This window comes from Oncorhynchus mykiss, chromosome 5, assembly GCF_057628025.1.
Source record: "Oncorhynchus mykiss isolate SJ-2025 chromosome 5, ASM5762802v1, whole genome shotgun sequence".
Lineage (NCBI taxonomy): Eukaryota > Metazoa > Chordata > Actinopteri > Salmoniformes > Salmonidae > Oncorhynchus > Oncorhynchus mykiss.
This window is the reverse complement of record NC_143026.1, coordinates 8,827,873-8,842,866: the sequence shown is the minus strand read 5'-3', so window position 1 is coordinate 8,842,866 and position 14,994 is coordinate 8,827,873. Positions and strand designations below refer to the sequence as shown.

The 14,994-nt window shown below is 40.3% G+C and overlaps 2 protein-coding genes across 2 annotated transcripts in view; both read right to left on the bottom strand.

The window, feature by feature from the left end:
* chsy3 (chondroitin sulfate synthase 3) overlaps positions 1 to 7,328 on the bottom strand; it is a 184,102-nt gene extending 176,774 nt beyond the window's left edge. The window contains exon 1 of the mRNA XM_036976699.2: positions 5,870 to 7,328. Coding sequence (XP_036832594.1) covers positions 5,870 to 6,599 — 730 coding nt within the window. The 5' untranslated portion in view covers positions 6,600 to 7,328. The remainder of the gene's footprint in view (positions 1 to 5,869) is intronic.
* Positions 7,329 to 9,179: 1,851 nt separating this feature from the next.
* On the bottom strand, positions 9,180 to 13,957 carry minar2 (membrane integral NOTCH2 associated receptor 2). The gene is made up of 3 exons (XM_036976534.2): positions 13,767 to 13,957; positions 12,091 to 12,339; positions 9,180 to 9,399 (listed from the first exon to the last, which is right to left on the bottom strand). Exons 1-3 carry the CDS (start codon positions 13,911 to 13,913, stop codon positions 9,193 to 9,195), a joined length of 603 nt encoding a protein of 200 aa, XP_036832429.1. The 5' UTR covers positions 13,914 to 13,957; the 3' UTR covers positions 9,180 to 9,192.
* Positions 13,958 to 14,994: the final 1,037 nt, after the last annotated feature.

Genomic DNA, 14,994 nt, shown 5'->3' with positions numbered 1-14,994 from the left:
GTACAGTAGTAGGCAGGCTAATATAAAGCTAGTAATAGGTACAGCAGTAGGCAGGCTAATATAAAGCTAGTAATAGGTACAGCAGTAGGCAGGCTAATATAAAGCTAGTAATAGGTACAGTAGTAGGCAGGCTAATATAAAGCTAGTAGTAGGTACAGAAGTAGGCAGGCTAATATAAAGCTAGTAATAGGTACAGTAGTAGGCAGGCTAATATAAAGCTAGTAATAGGTACAGTAGTAGGCAGGCTAATATAAAGCTAGTAGTAGGTACAGTAGTAGGCAGGCTAATATAAAGCTAGTAATAGGTACAGTAGTAGGCAGGCTAATATAAAGCTAGTAATAGGTACAGTAGTAGGCAGGCTAATATAAAGCTAGTAGTAGGTACAGTAGTAGGCAGGCTAATATAAAGATAGCAATAGCCAGTAGGCAGGCTAATATAAAGCTAGTAGTAGGTACAGTAGTAGGCAGGCTAATATAAAGATAGTAGTAGGTACAGTAGTAGGCAGGCTAACATAAAGCTAGTAGTAGGTACAGTAGTAGGCAGGCTAATATAAAGCTAGTAGTAGGTACAGTAGTAGGCAGGCTAATATAAAGATAGTAATAGCCAGTAGGCAGGCTAATATAAAGCTAGTAGTAGGTACAGTAGTAGGCAGGCTAATATAAAGCTAGTAATAGGTACAGTAGTAGGCAGGCTAATATAAAGCTAGTAGTAGGCAGGCTAATATAAAGCTAGTAGTAGGCAGGCTAATATAAAGTTAGTAATAGGTACAGTAGTAGGCAGGCTAATATAAAGCTAGTAGTAGGCAGGCTAATATAAAGTTAGTAATAGGTACAGTAGTAGGCAGGCTAATATAAAGCTAGTAGTAGGCAGGCTAATATAAAGCTAGTAATAGGTACAGTAGTAGGCAGGCTAATATAAAGCTAGTAGTAGGTACAGTAGTAGGCAGGCTAATATAAAGCTAGTAGTAGGCAGGCTAATATAAAGCTAGTAGTAGGCAGGCTAATATAAAGCTAGTAGTAGGCAGGCTAATATAAAGTTAGTAATAGGCAGGCTAATATAAAGTTAGTAATAGGCAGGCTAATATAAAGTTAGTAATAGGCAGGCTAATATAAAGCTAGTAATAGGCAGGCTAATATAAAGCTAGTAATAGGCAGGCTAATATAAAGTTAGTAGTAGGTACAGTAGTAGGCAGGCTAATATAAAGCTAGTAGTAGGTACAGTAGTAGGCAGGCTAATATAAAGCTAGTAGTAGGTACAGTAGTAGGCAGGCTAATATAAAGCTGGTAGTAGGTACAGTAGTAGGCAGGCTAATATAAAGCTAGTAGTAGGCAGGCTAATATAAAGCTAGTAGTAGGCAGGCTAATATAAAGTTAGTAGTAGGCAGGCTAATATAAAGCTGGTAGTAGGCAGGCTAATATAAAGTTAGTAGTAGGCAGGCTAATATAAAGCTGGTAGTAGGCAGGCTAATATAAAGCTGGTAGTAGGCAGGCTAATATGAAGTTAGTAGTAGGCAGGCTAATATAAAGCTGGTAGTAGGCAGGCTAATATAAAGTTAGTAGTAGGCAGGCTAATATAAAGTTAGTAGTAGGCAGGCTAATATAAAGCTGGTAGTAGGCAGGCTAATATAAAGCTAGTAATAGGCAGGCTAATATAAAGTTAGTAGTAGGCAGGCTAATATAAAGCTAGTAGTAGGTACAGTAGTAGGCAGGCTAATATAAAGCTAGTAGTAGGTACAGTAGTAGGCAGGCTAATATAAAGCTAGTAGTAGGCAGGCTAATATAAAGCTAGTAGTAGGTACAGTAGTAGGCAGGCTAATATAAAGCTAGTAGTAGGTACAGTAGTAGGCAGGCTAATATAAAGCTAGTAGTAGGCAGGCTAATATAAAGCTGGTAGTAGCCAGTAGGCAGGCTAATATAAAGCTAGTAGTAGGTACAGTAGTAGGCAGGCTAATATAAAGCTAGTAGTAGGCAGGCTAATATAAAGCTAGTAGTAGGTACAGTAGTAGGCAGGTTAATATAAAGCTAGTAGTAGGTACAGTAGTAGGCAGGCTAATATAAAGCTAGTAGTAGGTACAGTAGTAGGCAGGCTAATATAAAGCTAGTAGTAGGTACAGTAGTAGGCAGGCTAATATAAAGATAGTAGTAGGTACAGTAGTAGGCAGGCTAATATAAAGCTAGCAGTAGGTACAGTAGTAGGCAGGCTAATATAAAGCTAGTAGTAGGTACAGTAGTAGGCAGGCTAATATAAAGCTAGTAGTAGGTACAGTAGTAGGCAGGCTAATATAAAGCTAGTAGTAGGCAGGCTAATATAAAGCTAGTAGTAGGTACAGTAGTAGGCAGGCTAATATAAAGCTAGTAGTAGGTACAGTAGTAGGCAGGCTAATATAAAGCTAGTAGTAGGCAGGCTAATATAAAGCTAGTAGTAGGCAGGCTAATATAAATCTGGTAGTAGCCAGTAGGCAGGCTAATATAAAGCTAGTAGTAGGTACAGTAGTAGGCAGGTTAATATAAAGCTAGTAGTAGGTACAGTAGTAGGCAGGCTAATATAAAGCTAGTAATAGGCAGGCTAATATAAAGCTAGTAGTAGGTACAGTAGTAGGCAGGCTAATATAAAGCTAGTAGTAGGTGCAGTAGTAGGCAGGCTAATATAAAGCTAGTAGTAGGTACAGTAGTAGGCAGGCTAATATAAAGCTAGTAGTAGGCAGGCTAATATAAAGCTGGTAGTAGCCAGTACGCAGGCTAATATAAAGCTAGTAGTAGGTACAGTAGTAGGCAGGCTAATATAAAGCTAGTAGTAGGCAGGCTAATATAAAGCTAGTAGTAGGTACAGTAGTAGGCAGGCTAATATAAAGCTAGTAATAGCCAGTAGGCAGGCTAATATAAAGCTAGTAATAGCCAGTAGGCAGGCTAATATAAAGCTAGTAATAGCCAGTAGGCAGGCTAATATAAAGCTAGTAATAGCCAGTAGGCAGGCTAATATAAAGCTAGTAATAGGCAGGCTAATATAAAGCTAGTAGTAGGCAGGCTAATATAAAGCTAGTAGTAGGTACAGTAGTAGGCAGGCTAATATAAAGCTAGTAGTAGGTACAGTAGTAGGCAGGCTAATATAAAGCTAGTAGTAGCCAGTAGGCAGGCTAATATAAAGCTAGTAATAGCCAGTAGGCAGGCTAATATAAAGCTAGTAATAGCCAGTAGGCAGGCTAATATAAAGCTGGTAGTAGCCAGTAGGCAGGCTAATATAAAGCTGGTAGTAGCCAGTAGGCAGGCTAATATACTTACCTGCAATACTTTAGAAGATTGCATAACTATTGCATAACCCACTTACAAATACACAACATGACATAGCTTCATCTCTCTGCCCTTACTATCAACCCACACTCTACATACAGCAAACAGCATTCTTCCTCTTCATTGTTTTCGACACAAAACCCACTGGCCACAGACATCCTCTCAACATCTATTCCAAGTTGGTTCAAACATAATTTCGTTGAAAGGACATGGAAATAACGTTGATTCAACCCGGTGGTGTGCCCCGTGGGAAGTTAATATACACTAGTGGAGTGGCATGAGCTCCCACACCACCAGCATCATGGATGGCTCCCACTCAACATGGCTACAATGAGCACGGTTACATGCACACAAAAATGTGATTATTGTGGATATTCAGGTTAATATAATAGTTTGTTTTCAAATGTTTACATGCTTTGCAAGAACGATTTCCTTTAATAATCCTGTTTACAAAGACATCTGAAATCAGGCTAGTGAAAATCGCCAATCAAAATAAACGTGCTACCACAGTGATCATGTTATTTTTGCGAAGACTATTTAATTCTGATTTCGGACGTATAAAGTTTGTATGTGAAAACTATTTATAAATTGCATATTTTGGGGTACCCGTTGATTAAAACACTGGAACGCCAATTAAACTGTTTACATGTCCTAATAGTTTGAAAGATGGCTCAGAAAACCATGAGTTTTAATCAGTGTATGCTTACTTTGATTATGACCTTACGCCGATTAAGATAAGCAGAGTAAGGTGTTTACATGACTAATGCCATACTCGGCCTTCTGCTATAATCAGTTTAATATCGAATTATTAGTGTGTATGTAAACATACTCAATGATTCACATCCATGATCATTGATGTTTTCAGATTCACACAATCATTACCTGAAAACAATGATTGATTCACGTCCATTTTTTGTATTATTATTACACCTTTACAACCAGGTAGGCCAGTTGAGAACAAGCTCTCATATACAACTGCGACCTGGCATGATCATTGAGTTTTTGAGATTCACACAATCATTACCAGAAAACAATGATTGATTCACGTCCATTATCATCGAGTATGTTTACATACACACTAATAATTCGATATTAAACTGATTATAGCCGAGTATGGCATTAGTCATGTAAACACCTTACTCTGCTTATCTTAATCGGCGTAAGGTCATAATCAAAGTAAGCATACGCTGATTAAAACACCTGGTTTTCTGAGTCATCTTTCAAACTATTAGGACATGTAAACAGTTTAATCCGCAGTGTATTTGTGCCAGCACCGGGTAGTGCCAGCGTCCCTCTTATGTGTAAGCGGAATGAGTTTGGAAAAACAGAAAATATGCATCTTATATAAGCCGTTTTCACATACACAATGTATATTTTGCAAAAATAACATGGTCATTGCGGTAGCATGTAAACAGGATTATTAGGGAAATCATTATTTTTTTACAAAGCATGTAACCGTTTTAAACAAACTATCATATTAACCTGACTATGTAACTCCGCTCAATCATTGTTTTCAGGTAATGATTGTGTGAATCTGAAAACATCAATGATCTTGTATGTGAATCAATCATTGTTTTCAGGTAATGATTGTGTGAATCTCAAAACCTTTGACATATACATAGCACTGATGATTATGTTGCAATCAGATTGATGTAGCAATTTGTTAGCCAGGTTAAGTCAATGTATCAGGTTAAGTAAATGTATTTAAGTTGAAGTTTTGCCCTAATTTCAATATTTACAACGCTGGTTGAAATGAGATGAAAACAGTATTGGTTGATTACTTTTTTCAAATCCAGTTTATTTTCATTGTTGATTCCATGTCACAGTATGTTGACAAATTCTGTTGATTTAACCAGTGTGTGCGCAGTGGGTCGTTGTTTGTCTCTAAAGTACATACTAAGGCTGTTGGTTACATCCACAAACCAATAACTAATATGCTTACTGTGTGAAATTCGTATGAAGTACAATGTTGTAGACATGTAGCTACAGAGGTTGTGGGTGGGGGTTATGAACTGGCATCGCACTGGGCAAAAACGGGTTGAATCAACGTTGTATCCACGTAATTTCAACCAAAACATCCAAATGTGACGATGTTGAATCAACGTGGAAAATACATTGGATTTGAATAAAGTCATCAACATAACTTTCGTATTTTATTAACCTAAATACAATGACATGATGACATTTTTGTTGTTGATTTCACGTTAGTTGACAACTCAAACTAGATGATGAACTGCCGTCTGTGCCCAGTGTGGGTTGGCTTTCTGGAACCAAGACTCTCCGACAATGACGCTTCACGAGTGCAACATTGTACAGTAGCAATACCCAATACGGAGAGGATACTCTCACAAAAATGTATCTCAATGCCTGGAGGGAAGCTGTTCAAGTGCTCTTGAAAAATGTTTGAAATAGTTGACATATGAATGTTGATTTCGCCAGCTGTTGCTAACTTGCTACTGTCTAGATGGAATAGGAGTCAAACAGATGACTGTCAATGAACTTCAAAGACTACCAAGAATGTATGTAGTCTGCCCTATACATTTTAAAAGAGAAAGACAAACTATTTCATTAAGGGAATTCACCTCGAATGTAGACATCATCATCTGCCCTCATGAACCACTCGTATTTATCCAGGTAATGGTCATGCATGTACTTCAACATCATAAATGACTTCTTCTGTGGCGGGTATGAATCATCTACACCTGTCAACGACACCACGGGAACAGGAATGGGCAGTGGGACTGTTTCAGAGCCCTCGCTGGAGAAGAAGTCAACCTTCCCGGGGATGGAACCGGTCCACGTCCTGTGTGCAGCCACAGCGCGGGAATCAAGGTACTTTTTGGCTGTCATGACGCCGACATAGAGAAAATGCCTAGGTTTGGAAATAGGTCCTCCGCCATCCCCACTACCGTTACCAGTCTTGTAAACGCTCTCTTCCTCCTCTTCACTGCCCTCTTGGCTGGACAGGTTATTCTCCGGGTCTTTGCGTAACGCATTACTTGCGGTGCTTCCAATGATTTCGGCCACTTTACCGATGCCCGCAGCATTACTGTAGTATGAGCAGATCGACGACTTCTTTCTTTTCCCACTGATTTCCACTACCCTGGGGACAATTAGCCAAGACGCCGCTGTAAATCCAAGAAAGACCCCTACAATTACGCCCATCCACGGTCTTCTAGACCTAACGGCCATGATTGAAATAAAAATTGAGAGTTTATTAAATATGATATAAACTAAATATATCCTCCGAGTAGTGCTCACTTGATATATCTGTTTTACACCGAGCAGTTTCCATAAATGGTTATCACTCATCTGCGAAGGGCATTAGATGAGTAGTGGTACCTGAAGGTAAGAGTGTATCCCCACCTCCAGGGATAACGTCCTTAAAATGTATCCAACAAGCCATTTATCCCTAGATAATCTATTAGTATCGGTAGACTGTCATGTTACAGTTCTGGGGAAATATCCACTGAGTAGCTACAGTAGGTCGCTGGCAAAAGCTTCTTCTTTTGTAATGTCCAGGGCGACGGCAGAAGTTGCTGTTCAGTCCGAATGAAAAGCAACGTTGTAACCACAACTCTTCATTACTTTCCAGTGGATAGGCTACATTGTTTCTACATGCGCAATCATTTCCCCCCCAAAAAGTTAACTCCACTAATTTCAGGCAACTCAAGTTGATTTGTTACCGCTGTCAAATATGAACGGTCTCCTCAGTCTTGAAACGTGACGAATACAGTTTTATTTGTGCACACTGTCGCTAAGTATATGCTACCTAAAGCTAGTTTATCCGCCCCTGACTCGCCATTTTGTTTACAGATTGACGTCAGGGTAAATAACTTTTCATATCCTCCGTCCCTCTTCTCTAATTTCTTTGCGTTTCAGGCACAGGCAATCAGTAGTAGCCAATGCATATTCATTGGTGAAAGAAGTAACCGGAGAGTGTCTTCCTGTTGGGCAGGCAGACAGAGGGCGGAGCGAGACAGAGAGCGATCTGTTCCTCTTCAATGCGTGACGTCCGAATGAGACCCGTATTGGAAAAGTGAGCCAACATCGGTTGGACGTTCAGCCACACCACATAAACCCATACATCTCATTAAGACCTTATTTCATAACATGTAAGATACAGGTGTAACCTGTGGCGCATGGACTGTCGCCTATAATATTTATCTTCATCTTGACTGAACCGTTCAACTGATTTATGGCGCTACTGCAATTCATCTTATCATTGCTGATTGGGAGCGTACTCTTTCTTGCATGTGTACAAACCTAAATAGAAACAGCAAGTAGTCTAGTCTAGCCTATAGCCAAAACAGTAAATTTAACCAACATTTCCATAATCACATATTTTCACAGCATTAGAATGTTCTGTATGGGATTTGAGCCCTTTGAGGGCCACTGTGTTGTGGCGCCCTCTCGTGGTAATCGTACTATAGGCGTACAGTGTCAGGAGTTTGTCAAACTGAAAGTGAGCAAACTGTAGGCTACTACAGTAGGGAAATGTGTGAAAATTGAAACAAAACAATTACAATGAACACTCTTTGTGTAAAAATGAAAGTTGACTTTATTTTTTTAAAAGACATAAGTTATGTTGTGAAATGATAGCTAAACATTGAACACCAAATTGATGTGGTAGATATGCCTAACAAGAACAGCACACTCAAAACATAGGACCCGTCCCAAATGGTCCCCTATATAGTGCACTACTTTTGACCAGGGCCCATTGGGCTCTATATAAGAAATAGGGTACCATTTGGAATGCCACCTATGTCTGACCTTCAGCTACTAGTGTTTATTCAATACATTTTTATTTTAAGAACAAACTCTTATTTCTACTCCGGCCAAAGCCAGACGACTCTGAGCCAATTGTGCCCCGCCCTACGGGACTCCCAATCTCAGTCAGATGTGATACAGCCTGGATTTGAACCAGGTTCTATAGTGACACCTCTTGCACTGAGAATGCAGTGCCTTAGACCGCTGCGCCACCAATTAATTCTGGTGCTGGAGTAGGCTACTCTGCACCTTGACAGACGACTAACTCTGAGCACCAGCCCTGTAATCAAAGAGAGAATCTCAATGCGGTCTCATACCCCCTTTTTAAACAGAAATTGGGGCCACACACCTGCAACAATGATGTTCAGTGTCATTCAAGTGCCTATACTCAGACCCACTCACATGCACCAACCTCATACATTCTCTAACCTTCAGGGGGCCCTACTCACAAGAGTCTCAGTCAGAGTTGTCCTGATATAGGGTCAGATTTCCCTTTTGATCATAATGACTGAGATTATATGGACAGGAGGGACCTGATCCTAAATCAGCACTCCTTCGCTGATACACTTTGTGACTGCGGAGCACATGACGGTGTGATCAAACACCTGATTCAAATAAGCAACTAATCATGATCCATTAGTTAATCAGGTGTGAAATGCTCAGCATCCCCATTTTTACCTAATCATCTTATTTATAAGACATTATAAACTGGGTGGTTTGAGCCCTGAATTCTGTTTGGCTGTAAGCTATGGTATATCAGACCGTATACCACGGGTATGACAATAATTTTATTTTTACTGCTCTAATTACGTTGGTAACCAGTTTATAACAGCAATAAGGCACCTCAGGGGTTTGTGACGCGTTGCGTCGTGCTTAAGGACAGCCCTTAACCGTGGTATATTGGCCATATACCACACCCCCTCAGGCCTTATTGCTTAAATAAGCACTTGTGAATCGTGACAGCTCAAGTGTCCTCTTTCATAAATGTGAGAGTATGAACAATATGCCACAATAGTCCCAAATACGCAACGTGTTTCAAACACATATAGCCTAATGTACATGTTATAGTGACTGATGAGACATCCTAAACCTTTTGAAAGAATTTGACCCACCTTGGCATGATTCTACAAATCAGTCACGGTTTCTTTACATTTCTGGTGACTACGATTGGCACTGTGATGATGATAATGATGACGCACACTGACAGAATGACGTAGGTCAGTATTTTGCAAAGTCTGTTCCTTTTAATCTCTGCTTCTTTCTTCTTTAACAAGGAGTCGTAACCAGGTGTGTAGAGATCCTCCAACCAAAAATCTAGATCCTGTGGTCCTTTTTCATCTTCCTGAAACAAAAAGGGAGACTTTGAAAGTGCAACAACAACATTGTGACACTGTCATTGCAGGTATGTAATAACATGTGGCGACAGGTAATGACAAATTTTTTTCAATGACAATGGATAAAGCTACGTATAGCTTCCATGACATGTTAGTTATCATGAGCTGAAGTCGGCTGTTATAGGCAGTTATAATGGTTTATGTCACATTAGATGTAATGATAATGACTACTGCATGTAAGCATATCCACTTCAAGGAAAGTGTGAGCAAAAGAGATGGTCTTGTAACAGGCTATAAAGTTAAATACATGTATTTCAATGTAAGTTCTAAATTTTAAAAAAGTACTTTATACATTATACATTTATACATGAGTAATAATCAGTAGATTTTATTGTCATAATAGTAAAACAATAGCCTACATCATAAATGAAACACTACATCAAACTAGACATTGTGCATTATACATATGTACATTGCTCAATTTTACAGTGTAAAATGTACAATAATATTGTCAATGTTATACTGAAGTAATGAAGAAATGTGCATACACTACCGTTCAAAAGTCACTTAGAAATGTCCTTGTTTTTGAAAGAAAAGCACTTTTTTTTTGTCCAATAAAACAACATAAAATTGATCAGAAATACAGTGTAGACATTGTTAATGTTGTTGACTATTGTAGCTGGAAACGGCTGATTTGTAATGTAATATCTACGTAGGTGTACAGAGGCCCATTATCAGCAACCATCTCTCCTGTGTTCCAATGGCACGTTGTGTTAGCAAATCCAAGTTTAGAATTTTAAAAGGATAATTGATGATTAGAAAACCCTTTTGTAATTATATTAGCACAGCTGAAAACTGTTGTCCTGATTAAAGAAGCAATAAAACTGTCCTTCTTTAGACTAGTTGAGTATCTGGAGCATCAGCATTTGTGGGTTCGATTACAGGCTCAAAATAGCCAGAAACAAAGACTTTCTTCTAAAACTTCAGTCTATTCTTGTTCTGAGAAATTAAGGCTATTCCATGCAATAAATTTCCAAGAAACTGAAGATCTGGTACAACGCTGTGTAGTACTCCCTTCTCAGAACAGCGCAAACTGTCTCTAACCAGAATAGAAACACCAGTCTCAACGTCAACAGTGAAGAGGCGACTCCGGGATGCTGGCCTTCTAGGCAGAGTTCCTCTGTCCAGTGTCTGTGTTCTTTGGGCCATCTTAATATTTTATTTTTATTGGCCAGTCTGAGATATGGCTTTTTCTTTGCAACTCTGCCTAGAAGGCCAGCAGCCCGGAGTCGCTTCTTCACTGTAGACGTTGAGACTGGTGTTTTGCAGGTGCTATTTATTGAAGCTGCCAGTTGAGGACTTGTGAGGCGTCTGTTTCTCAAAGTCGACACTCTAATGTACTTGTCCTATTGCTCAGTTGTGGGTCTCCCACTCCTCTTTCTAGTCTGGTTACAGCCAGTTTGCGCTGTTCTGTGCATCGGCACTTACCAGATTTCTATCAAACCATCGGCACATACCGGATTTCTGATTTCATTATGGAGACGGGAAAGAAACAAGTCTGACTTATTGATCACTGCTCTGTGATTTAGTAATAAAGAAAACATATACCTCACTGCTCTGTGATTCAGCAATAAAGAGAACATATACCTCAGTGCTCTGTGATTCAGTAATAAAAAGGACAGCTTTGTATTCTTTTTCACAGGGAAATAATTGGATGCTGTTACACTTGTCATCTTCATTGCAGAGCTGACTCCCTGCTGGCGATGTCGGCGGTGCCCGTTGAGAGTTTTTAATTTGATTTCGGCTAGCCTGTGTAGCGTTGGTTTGGGTGACAGTCATAGTCCCTGACGTGTCCCGCAGTGCCCTGGTTGGGGACTTCGAGGATGGTATATCAGCTGTCACTTGGCTGATTGGTTTGGTCAGGTGAAACATTAGCTGCCTGATGGAGTTACGATGGAGCTTTCTGTGGGAGTTTGCTCAAGGATACGTATCGCAGATAATCAATCAGCTACCGCCAGGAGCAAACATCAAAGGGATAACAATTGGTGCTGTGAAGTTTTCCAGGCACTAGTAGTGTGTAGGTTTGGACTGTGGATGTGTATATGTAGCATTTAATACTGTCTGCATGGACTTGATCCCATGCTGTCACCTCCAGCTCTCCTTATTCTAAGGTCAACTGCCATGTAGCCTTCCATTATCAGCCTCTGTGGTTCTGGAGACAGTTACTTCAGGTCTAAGAGAAGGAGACATCGCTGCCAAATTTGCAATATCTTAAATTATTTTAGTTGGCATATGTGACTTTGTGTGACAGTGACAAAGTCTGTATATCCAAAACATGCTCTATTTCTTGGAACTGATCTACTATTCCTGACGTTATTGCAAATCTAAACCCTGCCTGTCTGCCTTCCTGCCTGTCTGCCTGCCTGTCTGTCTGCCTTCCTGCCTGTCTGCCTCCCAGCCTCCCAGCCTGTCTGTCTGTCTGTCTGTCTGTCTGTGTGCCTGACTGCCTGCCTGTCTGTCTGCCTTCCTACCTGTCTGCCTCCCAGCCTCCCAGCCTGTCTGTCTGTCTGTCTGTCTGTCTGTGTGCCTGACTGCCTTCCTGTCTGTCTGCCTGACTGCTTGTATGCCTGCCTGTCTGTCTGTCTTCCAGCCTGCCTGTCTACCTGTCTGCCTGCCTGCCTTTAAAGTCTTCAATTTACCTTCAGATAGCCTGCCAGGTTGGAGTGGATTGAGTGTCTGTCAAACTCCTGGATGGTCCAGGAGGGTTTGGACTTCTGGTTTTCCCCCATGTCTATAGTCCTTATGTCTGTGTACAGAGGGTTCCTCTTGATCTTGGAATTCAAGGTGTGCGGCGTGATGTGCTTCTCCAGGTATCTGTCCACAAACACCACAGGGCTGCCCTCGGGGGACGGGGAAGGCCTATTGTCACTCACAGTCCTACGTTCCCTCTGGGGGAGGAAAGAGATGGAGAGAGAGAGAGGGAAAAAGTAGAAAAAGGGAATTGTCTTTATATATTATTTTTGACTGTGGTAACAGTGTTTTCCCCTGTCCATTTTGGGATGTTACTAGGGGAAACAAGTGGATACACACACTTTTGTTATTACTTTCTTTAAACCAGCTGTGCATAATGCATTTGTTGTGCCTTTCTATCACACCTAACAAAGTCTCATTTGGCCAGCCTTGTGAGATGCAACAAGCTGACTGAAATAATGCTCCTACTCCCAGAGTGGATGGCTCTGTCAGTTATAACATATCACGGCTCCCTGTGGCAGTATTCTTTAGTAAAGGTTATCCATGTATTCATACATGGCCTAGAATGTATCCGTAATGCATATACACAGGTGAGTCAAAGTCACGAATATTCCTACATGTCTGTGTGTTCACCGCAAAAAGACGCCGGAATGATCCGTCTTCTTCCCTTGTTTGGAGCAGCAATTTAACGATGGAGCATTTGCGTTAGATCATGATGAAACGATTCACAGGTTTTTCATTCATCAATTAATTGTGTAAAATGCAGAAAAAGAGATATGGACAGACTGAGAAACTGTGACCTTAACCAATTCTGATAAGCTCACTTGTTATTCTCATTGAACTCCAATGACTGACTCATTCCTGTTGACTCATGATTCTACTGCAACCAGAAGCTGTGGTTAATTAGGGAGCCACATTGACTTTAAAAAAAAACAAAGATGAGAGTTGGATATACATTTTGTAAAAGAACGAATCCAGACTGAATCAATCAATTCACAGTTGTCTGCAACTCCCCCCCCCCCCCCCCCCCCCCCCAAAAAAAAAAATGTCAGTTTATTATGTGTAAACCCTTTGTGATCTTTTGGCAACTATGATGATGGAACATCGATGCAATAACTTTTCACTATGACCGTTCATTACTATTAATCATGAAAGTCAATAGCGGTCAAGAAAGTAACGCGCTCCTCTTATTTTAGTACATCTTCGTTTTACACACAAATAAAATAGGCCTATCTTTTCATGTGTATTTTACTAGAACACTGTTACTTACAGCAATACGTCATCAATCAAATATTCCTTTATTGAAATAACGGCAAGACGATGAGCATTTTAAATTACTCTTCAATTCAATTAGCCTAGTTAAAAAGATTTTAAGCACCTCTTGAGTTTGGCTTGAAAATATTCACCTAAATGGTTTGGATTAGGTGCAAGATTGTGAAATGAAGTGCTGTCCTTATAGTTAGACTTAAATTTGAGCCAGAGCTATTCACACCTTTAAATACATACTGAATCTACATGACCAAGCCACTCCAAGCAGACAAGCCTTCCATTAGATATCATGTGAGTACCTGCCTTTAACAGTGAAAGTCTACTAGACTTAACGGAGAGAGACAAGATGGCCTACCTGTTGATAAACCTGGTTACTCCACTGCCTCTGCCCCGACAGAGCTGCCTCGACCTGGAACATTCCGTGGGTGGCCGGCAGCATCCCCACGTCCAGCTGAAATAATTTTTCCGGGTGGTTGTTGTTGGGCAGAACCGAGATGTCCATCGTAGGTCCTCTTTAGCCCGGAGCTCTACAGGAGCTGAGACGCGTTCAACCAGGCCTACGTTCACACACTGTTTGCCTTGTTGAACGCAATTCTGGTCCGTACACACGAGGCTACACACGGTGCCTCCATCACGATCAGGAATTATTGATGAGCCGCTATTTATGAGCAGGTGTCTTTTGCAGGGGTGTGTGTGTAACCCAACCTGACCTCTTGTGATGGGAACTAACCAACGGTGCCAGGCAGCAGGGTGAGATGGTGGAGTCATACCCCAGGTAACAGACACCTGTACACCTAAGTATTGTCTAATGCTAGGCTAATACAATGCTCCAAGGTGTGATATTTATATAACTAAGTGTTTCCCAAACCTCTACATTTAGGTGATCTATTCCAATAGGAGCACAGCTGATTCACTGATCGAACTGATCAACATTTATCAAGCCCTTGATTAGGCTGTAACTAGTACAGTACTGGGAAATTGCTATAAGTATCATAGGCTATGCAATACAATGCAAGATTTGTACAATGTAATACTTTTTTCCCTTAAGTAATAAACTGTAGTAGTCTTATTAAATCCACAGCAGTTATATCTTAGGTATTGATATGTTCCAGTGATACAAAGTGTCATGTCTTTGGCTATGCCGAATTAAGTGATATGACATGCTATTCTATAAAATCCTTTCTCCGTAATTAATATTACCTGATTGAGTGAATCATGTAAATGTAATGAAAGTTGGGGCATAGAGCAGTTATCTTCCGAATAAACTCTTAAAGACCATATTTTACATCATTAGCAGTCAATATTAATCGTCACCTTATTTCAGTCTCATCTGAAAGTTGAAAATTCTTCTTCACGAACCCTGACTAACAAGTTGACTAACAAGTTGAATCAGCAATACAAAATTGGGTTTAATTATTTATTTACTAAATACCTAACTAATCACACAGAATTACATATACACAGAATGAATCATACATTGATTACAAATTATGTCATAAAGGAAAACGTCCCTAGGGGACAGAACAGATATGACAGCTGGTTACACAAAGAAAAGGGGTTGGGTTTGAGTGAAAGAGCGGGAA